At 36.4% G+C, this 18421-nt stretch overlaps 1 protein-coding gene across 1 annotated transcript in view; it reads left to right on the plus strand.

Annotated features, from left to right (window-relative positions):
• The first annotated feature begins 14247 nt into the window (after nucleotides 1-14247).
• Nucleotides 14248-18421, plus strand: part of La (La autoantigen-like) — a 40280-nt gene continuing 36106 nt past the window's right edge. Inside the window, exons 1-2 of the mRNA XM_081744809.1 lie at nucleotides 14248-14395; nucleotides 17729-17811. Coding sequence (XP_081600935.1) covers nucleotides 17746-17811 — 66 coding nt within the window. The 5' untranslated portion in view covers nucleotides 14248-14395; nucleotides 17729-17745. The remainder of the gene's footprint in view (nucleotides 14396-17728; nucleotides 17812-18421) is intronic.

Below are 18421 nucleotides of genomic sequence, written 5' to 3' on the forward strand. Positions count from 1 at the left end.
ACCATAGATTAAATCTACCAATCTATCAAATATTTATATCGATTCTTTCCAGATGGCAGCTGAAGTCGATATTGATTGACACTAGCATCACTTATTAGTGTAACAATCGCTTCAACTGCTTGTTGTATTCGTAGAGTAATGCTAATAGCTCCAAGTTAATCCGCGACGTTGATCCGCAAATCATCGTATAACATTTTCGTTTTATTTTGGCCTGCATAATAGTGCTTTGTGGTCCGTGGGTGCCATTTTTAGAAAACCCGCTATATATTTATAAAGACTGTCCCATAATTCGTGTCTAACTTTAATTTCATAGTACTCAGAACTGGTAAACGCTAGAACTGTGAAATTTGCAGGCAATTTAGAGGAAGGTCAGAAGATTTGTTTAATAGCAAAACGAGATCGCGGGTATTATTATTTACGGAGTTACAGGATCAAAGGTCAAAATGCGATTTTTTCCTTATGGGATTTCAATGTTAAATAGTAGTCTTACATGCCATTTTTTTGAACATCCATCTCCGGTAGCAAAAATTGGTATATCGACATAAATTCTGATCCGAAACAATGTGATAACGAGAAATTTGGACAATCGTGACCCGGTGACCTCTAGCAGGTCATCTGTGACCCTTGAAGAAAAAGCTCCCTTTTCAACAGCTTATTGTACACAACTAATTCAGTTGAAGATAATATTAAAAACACATATGCACCAAGAATCTACTGAACATCCTTTTTAGCAAAACGAAGAGGTCAGCAATATCATCAGAGGTCAAAGGTCACGTAGTTAAAATGTCATATTTGATATGTTAACAAATAAGAAACTGTGACATTGGAAATAATGCTTTGAAGTGCCATAGAACACATGCATAAAGATCCTTCCAACGAGTGTGTATTGGCATAGGGAAATGGTCATCATAAGAGATCAAAGGTCACGCAGTTAAAATTTCATGTTTGTTGTGTTAGCAACTATGAAACTGTGACGTTTGAAAAATGATTTGAGCTACCATGGAAGACATGCATAAAGGTCCTTCAAATTGGTGTATGTGGGCATAGGAAAAAGGTCAACAATGTCATAAAAGGTCCAAGGTCACGCAGTTAAAATTTCATGTTTGAAGGGTTAACAAGTATGAAACTGCGTTGGAAATAAGGATTTGAGCTGCCACTGGACACATGCAGAAAAGATCTTCCAATTGGTGTGTGTGTCAGGTCAACAATATCGTAAAAGGTCAAAGGTCACACAGGTAAAATTTCATGTTTGATGTGTTAGCAAGTATGAAACTGTGACGTTTGAAAAATGATTTGAGCTACCATGGAACACACGCATAAAGGTCCTTCAAATTGGTGTATATGGGCATAGGAAAAAGGTCAACAATGTCATAAAAGGTCAAAGGTCACGCAGTTAAAATTTCATGTTTGATGGGTTAACAAGTATGAAACTGTGATATTAGAAAGAATGATTTGAGCCTCCACAGGACGCATGCATGCTGCACAAGACACAAGTCTTTCCAATTGGTGTGTATGAGGATAGTAAAAAGTGAAGAAAGTCATAAAAGTTCAAAGTCACGTAGTTAAAATATCACGTTTGATGTGTTAGAAAATATGGAACGGCGACGTTTGAAAAATGATTTGACGTGCCATAGAATACATACAGAAAGGTCCTTCCAACGGATGTGTATGGGCACGGGAAAAAGATCAAAAACGTCCTTAAAAGTCAAAGGTCACGCAGTTAAAATTTCATTTTTGATGTATCAGCAAGTATGAAACTATGATGTTTGAAATAAGGATTTGAGCTGCCATAGAAAATATGCATAAAGGTCTTTCCAATTAGTGTGTATGGGCATAGCAAAAAGCTCAAAAATGTCATAAAACGTCAAAGGTCACTCAGTTAAAATGTCATGTTTGATGTGTTAACAAGTATGATATTGTGACGTTAGAAAGAATAATTGGAGCTCGCGTAGAACACATGGATAAAGGTCCTTCCAAGGGGAGTGCATGGGCTTAGAAAAAGGTTAGCAATGTCATAAAAGGTCAAAGGTTACGCAGTTAAAACATAATAGTTTGTGTTAGCAAATATCAAAGTATGACGTTTGAAAAGTGGTTTGACCTGCCATAGAATACATGCATAATTAATGGTCAACAGTGTCATAAAAGGTCAAAGGTCACGAAATAAGTTTATAGTTCGTATATTGCCAAGTATGAGACGGCAATGTTTGAGAACTAATTTAGTTGGTGTGGTATATAAAATTAAGAATATTTATTTGGGCTCTCGGAAATCTTTTCTTTTAAATAACAAGAATATTTAATTTTAGGAAGCCATTATAGAATGCGCACTATTGTGTGCAGGATACTCTAGGGCATAGTGGGTGCAGGATTTTCTTTCGTCTAGATTCTAAAAAACATTATTTGGGTAGCATTTTCTAATGAAAATATCACATGTAAATGCAAATCAGTCAGGAGTTCTCCAAAAATAAAAAAATAAAAATAAAAATCCTGAGAACAGACTGTACTACAGATTGTTCGTTATTTCTTTGTATTCATATAAAAAAGAATAATGCATTGAAAATAAACTGTATCCAAGCAATGCATTGTGTTGTGAAGTTTGAGGGGAGAACAAAGATGTCCCGTATTCTCATGAAAAATAAATATGGCAGCCTTAATATTTCCTTGATGCTTACCCGGGAAATTGAGAAAATAAAAATAATTCCACTGGAAATAAATTGCTTCCCCATATGTAGGAAGAGACGCACTCTTATCGTTTATTTATACCCTTTCGTGACTGAAACATAAACACGGCCTGTTTGTTTTGAACTCACGTCAAATAATCAGTCTGTTTCGTTCACAAGGGTGGTTTGGTGTTGCTAGAATGATAATCTGGTTGGACAGAGACAGTGAGGCAGTGGAGTGTGGAGTTGAGCTTAAAATTAAATGAGTTTGTGAATCTTGAGTGTTTGGGAATATTGTGTGTCTTGTGAGTGTGTAAGAAAATAAAAGCTGTTGTAGCCTATTTCTTATTTTCCCTATACTCATAGGTCTACGTGTTTGGAAGTGTAATTGTGTTTGGAAGTGTAATTGTGTTTGGAAGTGTACTGTGTATCTGTGTAATTGTGTAAGTCACAGTTGATATTCTAACAAAGGAACAACGTGCCAATTTGCATACAGTTCTTAGTAGGAAGTAGGTTACAAAAACGCGGAGAAAGGCGTTTGCACGGTGGGGTGTGAAAGTAAGCAATACCCAAATTCTTCATCTTTGCAAATAGTTTTGGAATAACTGTTTTAGAAAGGAACATCTTTCTCAGCGACAACGAAAGGCAGAACCACCTGCAAGGATTTCTACCGAGGATACTAAACGCAAAGTGGTTCGTTCTGTGCTTAGTTCACCAAGAAAATCAATCCGTCGCCGGAGTGTTACATCCAACTTTAAAAGAAGTTCACTGAGTAGGATATTGCGTACAGGCGTACAGTATGAAGATTGTAAATAAATTACATGATGATTATTTCGGTGCCAGAATTTTATTTTGTAACTGGTTGATAGACAAATTAAATGAAAATCCCATATTTTTATTTCAACTTATAATGTCAGATGAAGCTGATTTTTTTTAAATGGAACAGTGTCTTCGTCACATGAACGGTTCTTGGGACCCAGTCCACCGGCGGAAAGAATTGAACGCTGTGCAGATCAAAGGGGTATTACGGTGTGGATGGGACTAACAGCAACTGGTGTAATAGGGCCGTTTTTCTTCAAAGGAAACGTTAATCAACTTACATACCAAAATATGTTGCAAGAGTTTCTTTTCCATGAACTTGATCCATTAAATCTTGATCCACACAATAATATGTGGTTTCAACAGGATGGTGCTTCAGCACATCGTACTAGGGCAACATTGTAAATTTTAAGAGGAAGGTTTGGAAACCGTTTAATAAGTATAGTTTCTGATGTTGAATGGCCAGCTGGTATTCCTGATCTAACCCCATGCGACTTCTTTCTATGGGGCTTTCTTAAGCAACAAGTTTATAAAACGCCTTCAGTAACACTTGAAGAACTTCGACGATCGATACAGCGTGCCGTTGAACAGATAACTCCAGACACTCTTGAAAAAATCTTCACAAAGACACTTATACACAGAAAGAACTTAAGTTTAGCACATCACGGAGATCACGTGGAATAAATTGCAAAGTACTAAAAAGATTTACAGTCTACAAGGACGTCAGTGTTTGTTGTAGAGGTAAGACAATATTTCAAATATTTCTGTGCAGTAAATAGCTATTAATATGTTTCAATAAGAAAAAAACATTTAGAATGCAGTTTTGCAAGGCTAAGTAATTAACAAAAGGTGGGAGTCATACTATGTTTAATTCATTGTTTTAAAAATCACAGAAACATACCTACCATTGCCTGCAGCATTTGAATTACAAAATTAGGCTCCTTCACCTTATGGCAATATTGACCTTTTCATTATGGTCATGTGCACCCCTTGGAAGGAGCTTTCTGCATATGTTCTATGGAAGCTCAAATCCGTATTTAAAACGCCACAGTTTTGTACTTGCTAACACATCAAACATGAAATTTTAACTACGTGACCTTTGACCTTTTATGACATTGTTGACCTTTTTCCTATGCCCATATTCACCAATTTGAAGGACCTTTATGCGTGTGTTCCGTGGTAGCTCAAATCATTTTTCAAACGTCACAGTTTCATACTTGCTAACACATCAAACATGAAATTTTACCTGTGTGACCTTTGACCTTTTACTATAGTGTTGACCTGACACACACACCAATTGGAAGATCTTTTCTGCATGTGTCCAGTGGCAGCTCAAATCCTTATTTCCAACGCAGTTTCATACTTGTTAACCCTTCAAACATGAAATTTTAACTGCGTGACCTTGGACCTTTTATGACATTGTTGACCTTTTTCCTATGCCCACATACACCAATTTGAAGGACCTTTATGCATGTCTTCCATGGTAGCTCAAATCATTTTTCAAACGTCACAGTTTCATAGTTGCTAACACATCAAACATGAAATTTTAACTCCGTGACCTTTGACCTCTTAGGATGACCTTTTCCCTATGCCAATACACACTCGTTGGAAGGATCTTTATGCATGTGTTCTATGGCACTTCAAAGCATTATTTCCAATGTCACAGTTTCTTATTTGTTAACATATCAAATATGACATTTTAACTACGTGACCTTTGACCTCTGATGATATTGCTGACCTCTTCGTTTTGCTAAAAAGGATGTTCAGTAGATTCTTGGTGCATATGTGTTTTTAACATTATCTTCAACTGAATTAGTTGTGTACAATAAGCTGTTGAAAAGGGAGCTTTTTCTTCAAGGGTCACAGATGACCTGCTAGAGGTCACCGGGTCACGATTGTCCAAATTTCTCGTTATCACATTGTTTCGGATCAGAATTTATGTCGATATACCAATTTTTGCTACCGGAGATGGATATTCAAAAAAATGGCATGTGAGACTACTATTTAACATTGAAATCCCATAAGGAAAAAATCGCATTTTGACCTTTGACCCTGTAACTCCGTAAATAATAATACCTGCGATCTCGTTTTGCTATCAAACAAATCTTCAGACCTTCCTCTAAATTGCCTGCAAAGTTCACAGTTCTAGCTTTCACCAGTTCTGAGTACTATGAAATTAAAGTTTACACACGAATTATGGACAGTCTGTATATATGTAGGGTGTCCATAAAGTCCTTTGTCACCCCTAAAACTCGAAAACGGTGAAATATATATTTCATCATTCCAAAAGTACCACGTACTGAGGGAAACAAAGTTGCCCCAGGATCCCTCGGGGGGTCCCAGACGGGGTACAACTCAAAATTTTCAAATCGCAAGGGTGGTCAAGTAGTATACCGTTTGACTGCTATTTGCAAAAAAAAAAAAAAAAAAAAAAGATGGAATAAGTTTTGATGCTCTATAGTAAACCTGTACAAAATGGCGACAGGTCAAAATGTTAATATAGTTTGCATTGAAAAGTCTCTCAGTTCACCTAATTCCTGTACTTTCGGACATGTTTCCATAGCCGTTCCGAACTTGTATCATCTTCATTCTTTTACCAATAACTTTCAAACCATATGGTACTTGACCCTTTTCCTATTCGCAAATTTTTAAGTTGGACATCACTTGGGAACCTGCTGGATTCTGGGACAAATATTTGCTGTCCTTTACAAATAAGGAAATACTTCTTTTAGCGTTTTGACATCTTATGTTACCGGTATACTCCGTCATTTACGCAGGGTTGGTATTGAAACATAAGACTTGTTCCATTTTCCTTCTTTTACTAATAGCTTTCAAACGATATATTACTACTACTAAATACTACTTGACCCCCTTGCCATTTGAAAATTTTGAGTTGGACCCCGTCTGGGACCCTCTGAGGAACATTCGAGCAACTTTGTTTCCCTCAATACTTGGTACGTTTGAAATGATGAAATACGTGTTTTTCAGTTTTGATATCTGTTGAGCCATTCCAGATTTCTAGGGGTGGCCAAAGACTTTTCAATGCAAACTGTGTTAACATTTTGACCTGCCGCCATTTTGTACAGGTTTACTATAGAGCATCGAAACTTATTCCAGCTTCCTTCTTTTAACAATAGCTTTTAAATGATATACTATGCTACCTACCGTCTCCCTTGGGTACTGGCTTCCAGAGTAGTCCCTAAAGAAATAGCTGATAACAACCTGGTTCAGAGCCAGGCCCGTATCCAGGGGGGTCTACGGGGGCCGCCCTCCCCCCTAAATTTTTGCTGGCCCCCTCTAAAATTTTCAAGGTAGACTTGCGAATGAACTATAATATGGTGATGAACTATGATATTGTTGGATCGGGCCCCCCCCTAACTTCTGCCGGGCCCCCCTAAATTTTTGGGCTGGCTACCGGCCTGTTCAGAGCTCGTGTCCTATCCAAGCGCAAATTGACAGTAATAAAATAAAATAAGGGATAGGACATATGTAGCCTCAGTGGTTCGGAAACTCAAGTTTAATCGTTCTTACTTTTGTACACACACTTGCGTATATATACCTACAACTGGCAAGCTGATAATCCGTAAACATTCTCACACACACACAAATAAAAAAGAGAATATTACCTTCAGGAAATTCCTATTTATTGAATAGATGTATATATATGTAGTAAACGAGAAGATATTAACACACAAAATTTTCACTTATTATAGCATGAATGCTTGAGCGAATGACACTGCGTACACACTTGAGAAATATAAAACACTTAATATCACGAATATATATATATATATATATATATATATATATATATATATATATATATATATATATATATATATATATATATATATATATATGGTAGATCAAAACGCTGAGAATATAGCCCTTTGGTTATTTTTGTAATCACATTCATTAAATCACTATTCACGTTGAAGTTGGGCTTTCACTGCGAAAAGGGGCCATGAGTGTGGGGATTGGAGGAAACACTAACTTCCGACAAGGCTCTGCAACTTCGTCCACTTTTCCAGTTGATGCTGTAATTATGATTCCACAAAAACTTTAATACTTCTTCATAGCCATTTACATACTAGCACATAAGTAAGTTCGTCTGCATTAGATTTTTCGTTTCTCCTTCTCCTAATACCAAGCGCCAACTCCTCGTTTCTGCCAACACCTGGGAAAATCCCGGTTGTCCTATCTCTGGTTGGCAGTGTATTTTAAAATTCAATAAGAGAAATACAGAAGTTTCTATACCCATACATTATACAAATATAGTTATGATATATTTAATAGCTCTGGCAACACGTGTTTTAGTTTCGTGGGAGCAGAAAATTAGAGATGCAATTAAATAAGTGTTGCAGACCAACTTTAAGAATTCAGTCCATAACTGATGGATTTTTCACCTCATAGTTCGATACAAAATAGTTTAGTAAAAAAGAATGCACATTGGCAATTGCGGAGATTAACCATTTTGTCTGCAGTTCATACAGACCGTGAGCACTGTTCCCACGATAGTTAAGATAACAAAACGTTAGTGCGTGGGACTGTAATGGTACGCTCACCTGCTTGCAATATAACAATTTCGTGTCTAAAAAGATTTCGAAACGTTATACAAATTAGTCTCAGTAGGGAAAATCATGATTTGGTAACTTCACTCAAGAAAAGAAAAAGTTTGCTGCTTCGAAGCACTCTGTTAATGATATAAGCGTATGGTTCAGAAAGAGTGATTTCTTTGTATTATCGACGGCGACAGTGAGTCTGGGGAACACCTGCAAGGAAAGAACAGAGTTTCTCACCAGCTCAAAAGCGTTCAGAGCGAAGCAAGAAAAATAACTTCTCCTTTTACATGAATAAAAGAATACTTTTGCATGATGATTAAAAGTTAAGAAAATTCACAGTCTGTCCAAAAAGATGCGACGTTGTGGTCATGCTGACGGTCATAACTACTTGACTCGCCTTGTCATTTGAAAATTTTGATTGGACCCCGTCTGGGACCCTCCGATGACCCTGGGGCAACTTTGTTTTAATCAATACGTGATACTTTTGAAATGATGAAATGCGTGTTTAGGTGTTTTCTCGTTTTGACATATAGACCCTATTTAACCGTTTTCGAGTTTTAGGGGTGGCAAAGGAATTTATGGCAATCCTGTTTTAGAGATAGATAGATAGATAGATAGATAGATAGATAGATAGATAGATAGATAGATAGATAGATAGATAGATAGATAGATAGATAGATAGAAAGAATACAAAATAAGAATATCATTGTAAAATCGAACCATAATAGATTGATAAGATATATCCAAGATAAATTTCATAAATTGAGTTCAGAACGCACATAAAAAGAGTGATTTTACACGCACGCACAAAATTGATCAGTTTACTCCGTTCTACAAAAAGCACGTATTGTAAATTTAAATACATTTTTCCACACATTAAGAATATTCGGTTCGGTGAGAATGAAATGTCCCCTTTGATGTCTGGTGGGAAACTCACTTCAGCAATACAACACAAAATGGACTAAGAACATACGGCTAACGACACAAACTCAGTATACATTCAGCAAACATACTAAGGTGTATCCGGAGACTCAGGAGATAGTGTGTTGTTGAACAGGTTTTAACATTGCGCCATGAAGAACATTTTTCTTCACGAATTCATGTTTTGACAAGTTTATACTCATGTGTGAGTTGATATCGGCCAACAAGGAGAGCTTCGTGACTAAGCGGTTAGTGTGCGTTCCTTTGGAGTGGGAGATTCGGATTCGATTCCCGGCGGAAGTTATTGTGGTTCGGATTCCACGTTAATCAGTAAGTCCACGTCTCATATTGCATCGCTGCTGAAAACAACGTTAAGTTCAAATCAACCCAATCGACCGGCAAGGACTTCCGCCTAAATATGTAAGAAGTAACTACGAAGGTTTCCTGCATCTTATTGTCACTGTTGATGAAAAATTGGCCTGTTACAAGAATCGTAAACTGGCAGAAAAATGTTTGGATTTATTATCAATTTCCAGGATGGTTTCCAAAACCTGTAGAACGTTTCCTTGCTTGTATCGGTGGTCTATGATGGGGGTAATCCATAATGTGTATCTTCGTTTATGTGAAACTATTACTATGGACTGTTATAGTACAGGATTCGATTAAATACACCGCAAAGTTGTCCTTAAGCACACAGCAATGGTCAATAAATGCTATGTCTTCATGTTTCACAAAAATGCACATCATGTCACTCGAAGGGCGCTGCATTCTCTCCATGATTTGTACTCCTTCATCACCCACCGAATTTCCTCAGTAGCCTAGTTTACTAGTAATTCTGCCTGAATCTTTGGCCAATAGTGTACCATAAGTTAAAAACGTGCTTAATTAAAAGCTCTATTTTTTCTGTTCAGACCGATACTTAATATATTGCAGACTAAAGGGAGACCCTGCCCTTAGAGAAACTAATGTTCAGTAAACCAGAAAACGCCACAGATTCCCCTTTTCTTCATATTTTTAGAGGAATCTTTATAATTTTCAATAATGACTTTAAAAACAACTTTTGCGAATCTTTCCTACGAATATTGACAAAACATTAAACAATCTCCATTTACTGGGAAAAGGAGTTCGTTCGAAAGAAAAAGGAAACATGAAATTAAAACCAAAAACTTAATTTTTAAAACAAAATCTCACCTTATCCCTTAACCAGGCGCGATCTTTTATTTACCGTTAATAGGCGCGTGGGGGTAATTTTTACCCCCAAAGTTATTTTACTTTTTTCATTAAAGTATTGTTTAGATTTATTGACAGACAAATTTATGGCATTACAGAGATTATTACCAGCCACCAGAAATAGGTTTTGATATAAAATATTAGATAACAACGAAATAAAAAGAATAAAAATAAACTTGCTGGCATTTTATCTCCTTCTTCGTATTTTTTGGATGCATTTTTTAAGTTACAACAATAAAAAATAGGCAAATATTAGGATAACGAAGTACGCTTTTTCATCAAATATACACCCTGATATTTGTTTAACTTTAACAGTAGTTCGATTTTAAAACCATAAAATACTTTTTTTTATCACTATTTTCTTTGATAAAATCTAGTTTCTGTATATGCAGTTTATTACAATGTCTTGGCTTTTAGGATTCCAATTGAGATTTTAGCCTTTTTTTTTTATTTTCCTTTATAGCAATAATTTCGGAGTGAATAAAATAAAATATTGTGAAGTGTATATAAATTGAAGTGTATATAAAAATGAAGTGTATATAAATGAAGTGTATAAAAATGAAGTGTATATAAAAATGAAGTGTATATAAATTGAAGTGTATATAAAAATATTGAAACATCTACAAATAAATGTTTTATTTCTTGTAGTTAATTGAATATTGACTAATCGATTTAAGTTTGTAATTAAACAGTAACAACTATTATAATATAATAAATCAATAGGTTTACAAATTGAATTGTTATCACTAATTCGTAAAGGAAAAATTGTTGCTTTGTCATAATCCACATCGTAAACATTAACTGATATTTGTTGATCTGTAAATATTTATAATAGCACTACAGACACCAAAATATATGAAAATATTGTATGGGAATCTCTTAGTATAGTCAAAATTAAAATTTATAACTATTATTCCAGAAAAGAGCGTGCCTACTTATGTTTATTCATTTTTTCAAACTCTGCAAGACATTATTTTCTGTTCTGAAACCAGTATGTGTTAAGCAGAAGGCACTTGGCTTCAGCTAAAATGTTCCTTTTTACTCTGGAGATTGACCACTAAGGCACTGATCACACCCGGGTTTCATGTGAGAAGCACACATGTTGGCTCGACACTTGAAACAGAAACTTTTCACTTGCATGTCCTTTTTCCTTGGGCACCGTACACAGCCTGATCGGCCAGGGATTGTCATGTCATAGGAATCTTTAGGCTGAGGGTGAGGGAGCTCAATTTTTGCAATCTTTGCTGCATTTTCACGCAGACATCTTGGAATGTTTGTAGTAGCAGTTCTTTTTACAAGTTGCGATTTCACCAGGCTCATGCCGATTTCCCGCAAATACAGACGCCTAGCAACATTATTTTCTGGGTTATTGAATAAGAATATTACTTGCCCATTTACTCCAGCTATGTCAAGCAGACGTTAGAATAGAACAAGTGGCCATCTTCTGCATCGTCTTGCAACCGAGTACGTTGAACACATCTCGTCCAGCGTGTCGACTCCCCCTTTCGTGCGATTATAGGTGGTGATGATCTCTGGTTTCTTCTGGTCACCAGTCTCAGGATCGACTGCTCCATCGTAGTGCATGGTGGACAACAAAATAACACTCTTCTTCTGGGTCACTTTGTAAGAAACTATGGTCATATTAGGGCTAAATCCAAATAGACTACTGCTCACTTCTCGAGTTTTCACATTGGTGAGTTCTAAAGGATGTTCTGGTTTATTTTTGCGCAAGGTACCAACATACGTTCTTTCTTTGTAAAAACAATTGTCAACTGTTATATTTCGGCCAGTGTTCTCTATCGGTCTTACCAAGCGCAGAACTATCTCTTGAGGACGATATGACTGCACATACGGTTCTTCAGGTTGACATCCATTGGCATAAGCAAGAGTGAAGATTTTCAGACCATACTTAGCTGGCTTGTTGGACATACATTGCCTGAAACTACAGCGACCTCTGAAGGGAACTAGCTGTTCGTCTATTGTAGTGTACTCTCCAACAGTGTAATATCTTTCACCATTTGCAACAAACACCTCAAACACTTCTCGGAAAGCTGCAAATTTGTCCACTTCACGTCGTTGCGCACGATCGTAAATGTCATCAAACCGTATACACCGTAGCAAGAACAAGAATCGCTTTAGACACATAGTAGTGTAAAAGATTTCGATGTCAAAGCCCTTCTGGTCCCACAGATCTTCGAGATATTGATGACCTCCATGGAGAGATCCAGCTAGAAGTAGTAAACCAAATACACTTCTTATTTCTTCACAAGATGTCACGATGGCATATCTTTCTTTCTCGTAACTTTTCTATGAATTTGTTGGTATTTACTGTTACAATTCTCACAACAGAATCACCTATAAAAAGTGAAAATGTCTCAAGAGCAGATTTCGCGTTCTTAGCTTCTGCACATGGTCCAGGCAACCGTAGAACAATGTTCACACTTCTTGTCCTAATATTAGGGCCAGAATACGGGACTTTCTTCCATCGCGTAGACTTGTCTTTACCAACGTAATAGTTTCCGTCTTCATTTACGAGGATATCGCTCTCATCATTGTCACTGGTCTCAGAGTTGGTATCGTGCTCTGATTCACTCACGTGGTCTTCTTCGTCGTGGTCAGATTCTTGATCAAAGTCTTCAGTTTCGAACACTACTGATGAATTTGGCTCTTCCTCATTCCACGTCTCCAAAAGCTGCCGAATTCGCTCCTGTTCCTTTTCATAGGCCATAATTTCCACGATATCTTACACGAATCATTTCAACTACAACATACCGCTGTTCAACACAGACAATCACTGATGCAGCATAAGATAAGAAGTTCAGGAAATTAAACAGCAGATGTCTCCATTCAACACTGATAAAAATAACTTATTGTTGCAACAATGAATGATAAAAGCAAAAATTTAGATAAGAGAAAAAAAGAAAATGACATAGGCCTACGTTACTAGGCTCGTGGGGGTATATTTTACCCCCAGTGACTTTGGAACGTATTTTCGTCACGATTCTTTTTCAACTACTGAGTTGAATGATTTTGAAGGCAAGCTTATACCTTTCTACAAAGGTACTAGGAGGGCCAGCAATGTGGCCAACCAGCAAATGTCTATATCACAAAATGTTCACACCTGGGAGTAAAATTTAACCCCACGCGCCCAGTTAGGGTTAAGAATGAAGCAAAATGGCTGAGTTAGCGAATGATAACACGAAATCTTCGTAGTCAATCAAGCGATGGTGCAAACACCGACATCTATTAGCATCGTTGCATGCAGGCAAGCTTAGTTGAGGTATCAGGGTCTCCTTGTGTCAACACAGCGCAGAATTTACGTTTTAGTTTGCGTTAATCAGCAGAGCTGTTTTAATTATTATTAACTTTCAGTTGCGTTGTGGTTTGCAAATTTTGCATTGACTGATACGGAATGAGGCCCATATTAATACATGTCGCATTATTTTAAGGCACATAATATTATATTAGCGTGTCACATAAAACGACTGAGACGTTTCCCATTTATAGATCGGATTAGCCTAATTTAATATATTTTCTATTTACTAAAACTACACATTACTATGTATATCTTGCTCAGCACTATCGATATTACTAGAATATATCGAAGATCCATACTTCTTTACAAAGATTTATATGAGTTGCCTCATTTCTTATGGCCTTGCGTCAATGTAAGACATTATTTGCGTTTTAGTTTACGATACTCGACATTTAAGGCCTTATGCTGAGTCGTGTTGACGTATGATTAGCGTCATATTAATGTCCTGACTACTGCTGGAAACATATGTTAGTCGAACTCTTTAGTACTGTACTAATCACGCTTCAGAACGACTGTGCGTAAGGCCCTTAGTTTATAATTATTTGTTATATTATTTGCGGTACGATGCGATCTGCAAATTTTGCGAAGACATTTATAAAATTAAATGCCGAGGTGTGTTTAACTAATATTTTCACAATTATGTTCAAGTAATCCTAAAGTTGACTTTGTTACCCTCAACTAAGCAGAGATTTTCGTAGTGGCAAGTAATCCTCTGAATAGAATAAAGACAGGAAAAATATTAACAAAAGTGTTTAATTATCTAAGAAGAAAAGGAAGAAGAAATACTCGAAAGTGAGACGTACACGAGGAGTTTAATCAACGCGTGTGGTAGGGAGTACTGTCTGACCGGGGAGTGAACAAGAAGAGCACGTGCAACATTTTTATTATAGGTAAGATTATGTACTTATTTGCTTTATGGTATAGACTGTGAGAGAAATTATTGTTGTAAGAAAGATATTAAAATTTATAAATAAATTTAAACGGATTTTTAGCAATTTTAAAGCTATTTTTGTGAGCATACTTGAGACTGCACTTTTGAAATTGAAGAAAATACCTTAAGCATTTTCCTTTTAATCAAAATTATATACGTCCAGATGAAGTATCAAGAGCAGTTAAAGTGAACTTGCATTAATAAATTAGCGTTTTTAATTTTAATTTAGGAGAGCCGGTATTTAATACCGGGACTTCATATGATTCTAATGCTATTTAAAATTCCAGATTCATGTCACGTATCGACTAGTAATACTGGGACAGATTTATATAACGATATAAATCATTTCTTCGTGCTTCTGACTTGTGTGTGCAGGGAGCCGCGGTGAGTCAGTGGTAGAGGAGTTCTGGTTCAATCTCAAATTGCTTGCAAGTGGACTGCGTGAGTTCTCTCGTTTCCTTCCACTTTATTTATTCCACTGGTTCATTCATCATTACCTGCTCCTTTGCCTCATTGCATAAACGTGGGACGGTAAACTAGATTTTGCGTGTGTGTGTGTGTGTGTGTGTGAAGGGGTACTTATATATGTCATTTACGACAGGTATATTACAGTTCGTTCACTAGTTGTTTCCAGCCTTTATGCCACAAAATATGTTTAATATCTTAAAATTTTTACCATTATTAGAAAATTCACTATTAGAAGACCTAATCGTTTGTGGGAAAAATACTGCGTAGCGAAATGTGCCATGAAAGCTACGAACCTACCTGTGCTAGGTGGCCAGTAGAAAGCACAAGTGCTGTCTAACAGTCAGGGCAGGAGCGCAGCAGGAGGTCCGAGCGATATAGAAGGGATGCATCCGTAGGGAACACGCGCGTCAGAGACGATGAGTATGCACACAAACATGAATGTCGTTAAAAAAACGTAGTATTTTGACGTTGTTGTGTTATATTATTTGGCTAGAATGTACTTTATGCCGAATAAGTGATTTTGTCACAGGTTTGGCATTGGAAGAATGGAATCACTGTTATTTGTAACAGGTACGAAATCTGGTTTTTGTTCCTCCTATTGAAAATGTTGTTTTGGAGTTTAGCGGTTGATGGCGCTGATGTCGCCTGTGCTGTGGTTGGTTGATTCTGTAGTTTTGTGTGTGTGTGTGTGAGATTTCATGTATTGGTTTGCAACCCAGCATATATATTTAGACGCAAATGTTTATATTCTCCGTGTACCTCAGTCTCTCCTGTAAACATTCGTTTTTGTTTGTGTTCGTCTGATTCGTACATCCTGAGCAACTGTAATTTTCGTAAACGCTTGCAAATGCAAAAATTGGCACTCCATCGACAACAAAGATGGCCACTATTCAGAAACACTTGTACATACGACAACGTGAATGATGTTATTGACCTTCCCATACACACGGTTCGTCACACTCAATTTTTTATAATTTTCAAAAATGGTCGAGCAACCACCTTTGGACCACTTCGTATGGATTGACCCAGTGGTTAGCCAGCCAACGAGACGGCCGATCTATACCGGGACCCTTCAAATGAAAGCGTTGATCGGTTATCAAAATTCAGTTAATTCTTTTTACAATCTTAAACACCCCGGATCTTTCATTACTTCATTCTATTAACTCATCATCATCTCTTTTGTAATAAAATACAAGATCCAACATATTATCTTTTCTTCATGATATGTGCATCATTCTGATGCGTACTTTAAGTTATTTACTAATTAAAGTAAATAATCTCCTGCGTGACAGCGTAGTCTACTGAGGTGCGGTTTTATAAATCCCCTTATAATAAGGGATTGTTAAAATATTTTGTTGGAATGTGGTGCAAAATTTGTATCTCTGAAAGACACACTGGGATAATTGTTAGAACTTGTATCTTTTCATTATAGGATTCCCACGATTCAGCAGCTGATGCGAATTCAGGTGTTGTCCATTTCATAAGCTAGGCCAAACACAGAATTATCTGGATAGTTCCAGAATGTTCCGGAAGACTTCCATGATTTAGAAGGTTATATGTAAAGAAAATCCAAAGAATAGAAACAAGTTACCAATTCCATCTTAGTTTGATTTATAGTTTTTATTCAATCATTAAGCAAATTGGTCCGAGAGTGGATTTTTTACCAAACCATTATGAAAAACTCCATAACCAAACTGGCGAGTTCTTTTCAGGATATGTAATATCCTTACAGATAAAACTCCAGTAAAAATCTCAATTTTGGATTCGTGTTTGAGACAAAACAAAAATAATAATAATAACAATAAAGAAACAAATGCAATCAAGACATTAACCACGGAAATTAAAACATGAACATTGTTCATAGAACCTATTAAACTCAAAAGTGGAAGTTCTACTTTTCAGGGAATGTTACCGGTCAATAGTAAAAAGAATTAAAAGTTTTAGGGTTGGATTCTTTGTAAAGAAAAACTAATTTTAATTTTGGAAAGAAAAAAAGTTCAGAAGGCTGCAGGACGCAAACTTGAACACATTACCAAATGGAGAATATCATTTGAATCAGTAAATGATTGTCTTTCAAATAACAAATAGCAAGAGCTTATCTGAACCGTTCCAGAGGACGAGCATTTTAATATTTTGACGAAAACCGCACTTAAGAAATGCCGCCCGAAGCGCCATCTTTGGCGACTTGCATCTTTTGATAGTTTTGACTGACAAAACAAGAAAATGGGTTTCTTATTTTGTCCTGAATTTTAACATACGTTAAGTTCAATAACATCTGAGGCTATCAAGGTAACTCCCTGCATGAATTGATATGGGCTCTCATAGCTAATATGCAATTTTCTCATGTTACAATCTGAGTTTGTTATATTCCCACTAATACTTCCAAATTCTCTATGCTAGACGGTATAAAAGAAAAATACATTTCACACTGTATGAAAGAAGTCGTCCGTCAACTCCAGTAGGCCTGGTATGCAGTATTATGTTTACTCCTTTCGTATTTTTGACAACTCCTGTACTATGATCCATCGTCAGATGGACGAAGATACAAGAACATAGAAAAGTTTGTTCTTCAGGAAAGAGTTTATGTGGGCTTTCCATGAGATTTTTGCAAGTTTGGAAACTTAAGAATTACGTGAACTTGGAAATTTATATTTTTTATTTTAATTTTAGGATAAAAAATGTAAACATTACACGAATCCATACAGTACATAAAATTATCCAAAAAAAAAAAAAAAATTGTAAGGAATTTTTGTTGGTAATGTCAAAACTTTTAGTTATTGCCTCAGTTTTTTTTTAATAATAATATCTTCTGTTAATGTTTCAGTTTAACAGTCACCGATTATGGGTGAAGAAAATGGAGTGGTCGAGCCAACGGAGCAAGAGAAGAAAATAATAAGGCAGATAGAGGTAATTGCAAATGGCATGTAAACACCTATAGTTCTTACAAGCATGATAGTTTTGCCTTGAATAAGTGACCTTAAAGTTCCGCAGCAGAAAAAAAATCAAAGGATTTGTTGTGTGTATGCTCTTCTTTCTGCTGAATACTTCTCGAAGGGTGAAAATGCATGTTTCAAAAGATACTAGAAAGTATGGCTACTCAATTACACAACTGTTACTTTCAATCGTATTCATACATGGAACTTGAGGTATCTCCAGTTCCACTGATACACACAAATGCATTCATTGCAGCACTTAATGACAGTGAAGATATATACCTTATTATTTTAATTTATTTTTAGTATTGTATGTATATTTTTACCATTTTAATGTATATATAAATTTTACGGCTTCGCCTTTCTTCTATGAAAAAGACTATGAGAATGGAGAGGGGCTCACGTGGACTCGCAGGGGATCAGGCTCACGCAAGCTCACACTCGGCCAAGCTTGTGCTCGCATCCTATCCTTCATAAGGCTTATGATAGCCCGATATAGCAACCATTTACCTAACGAGACCCCCATTCGCCAAAGGCTTGGTCTCGCCATCGATGGGGATTGCGCTCACTATTATTGGGGCTAA

This window comes from Thermobia domestica, chromosome 2 (genome assembly GCF_964235325.1).
Source record: "Thermobia domestica chromosome 2, izTheDome1.hap1.1, whole genome shotgun sequence".
Lineage (NCBI taxonomy): Eukaryota > Metazoa > Arthropoda > Insecta > Zygentoma > Lepismatidae > Thermobia > Thermobia domestica.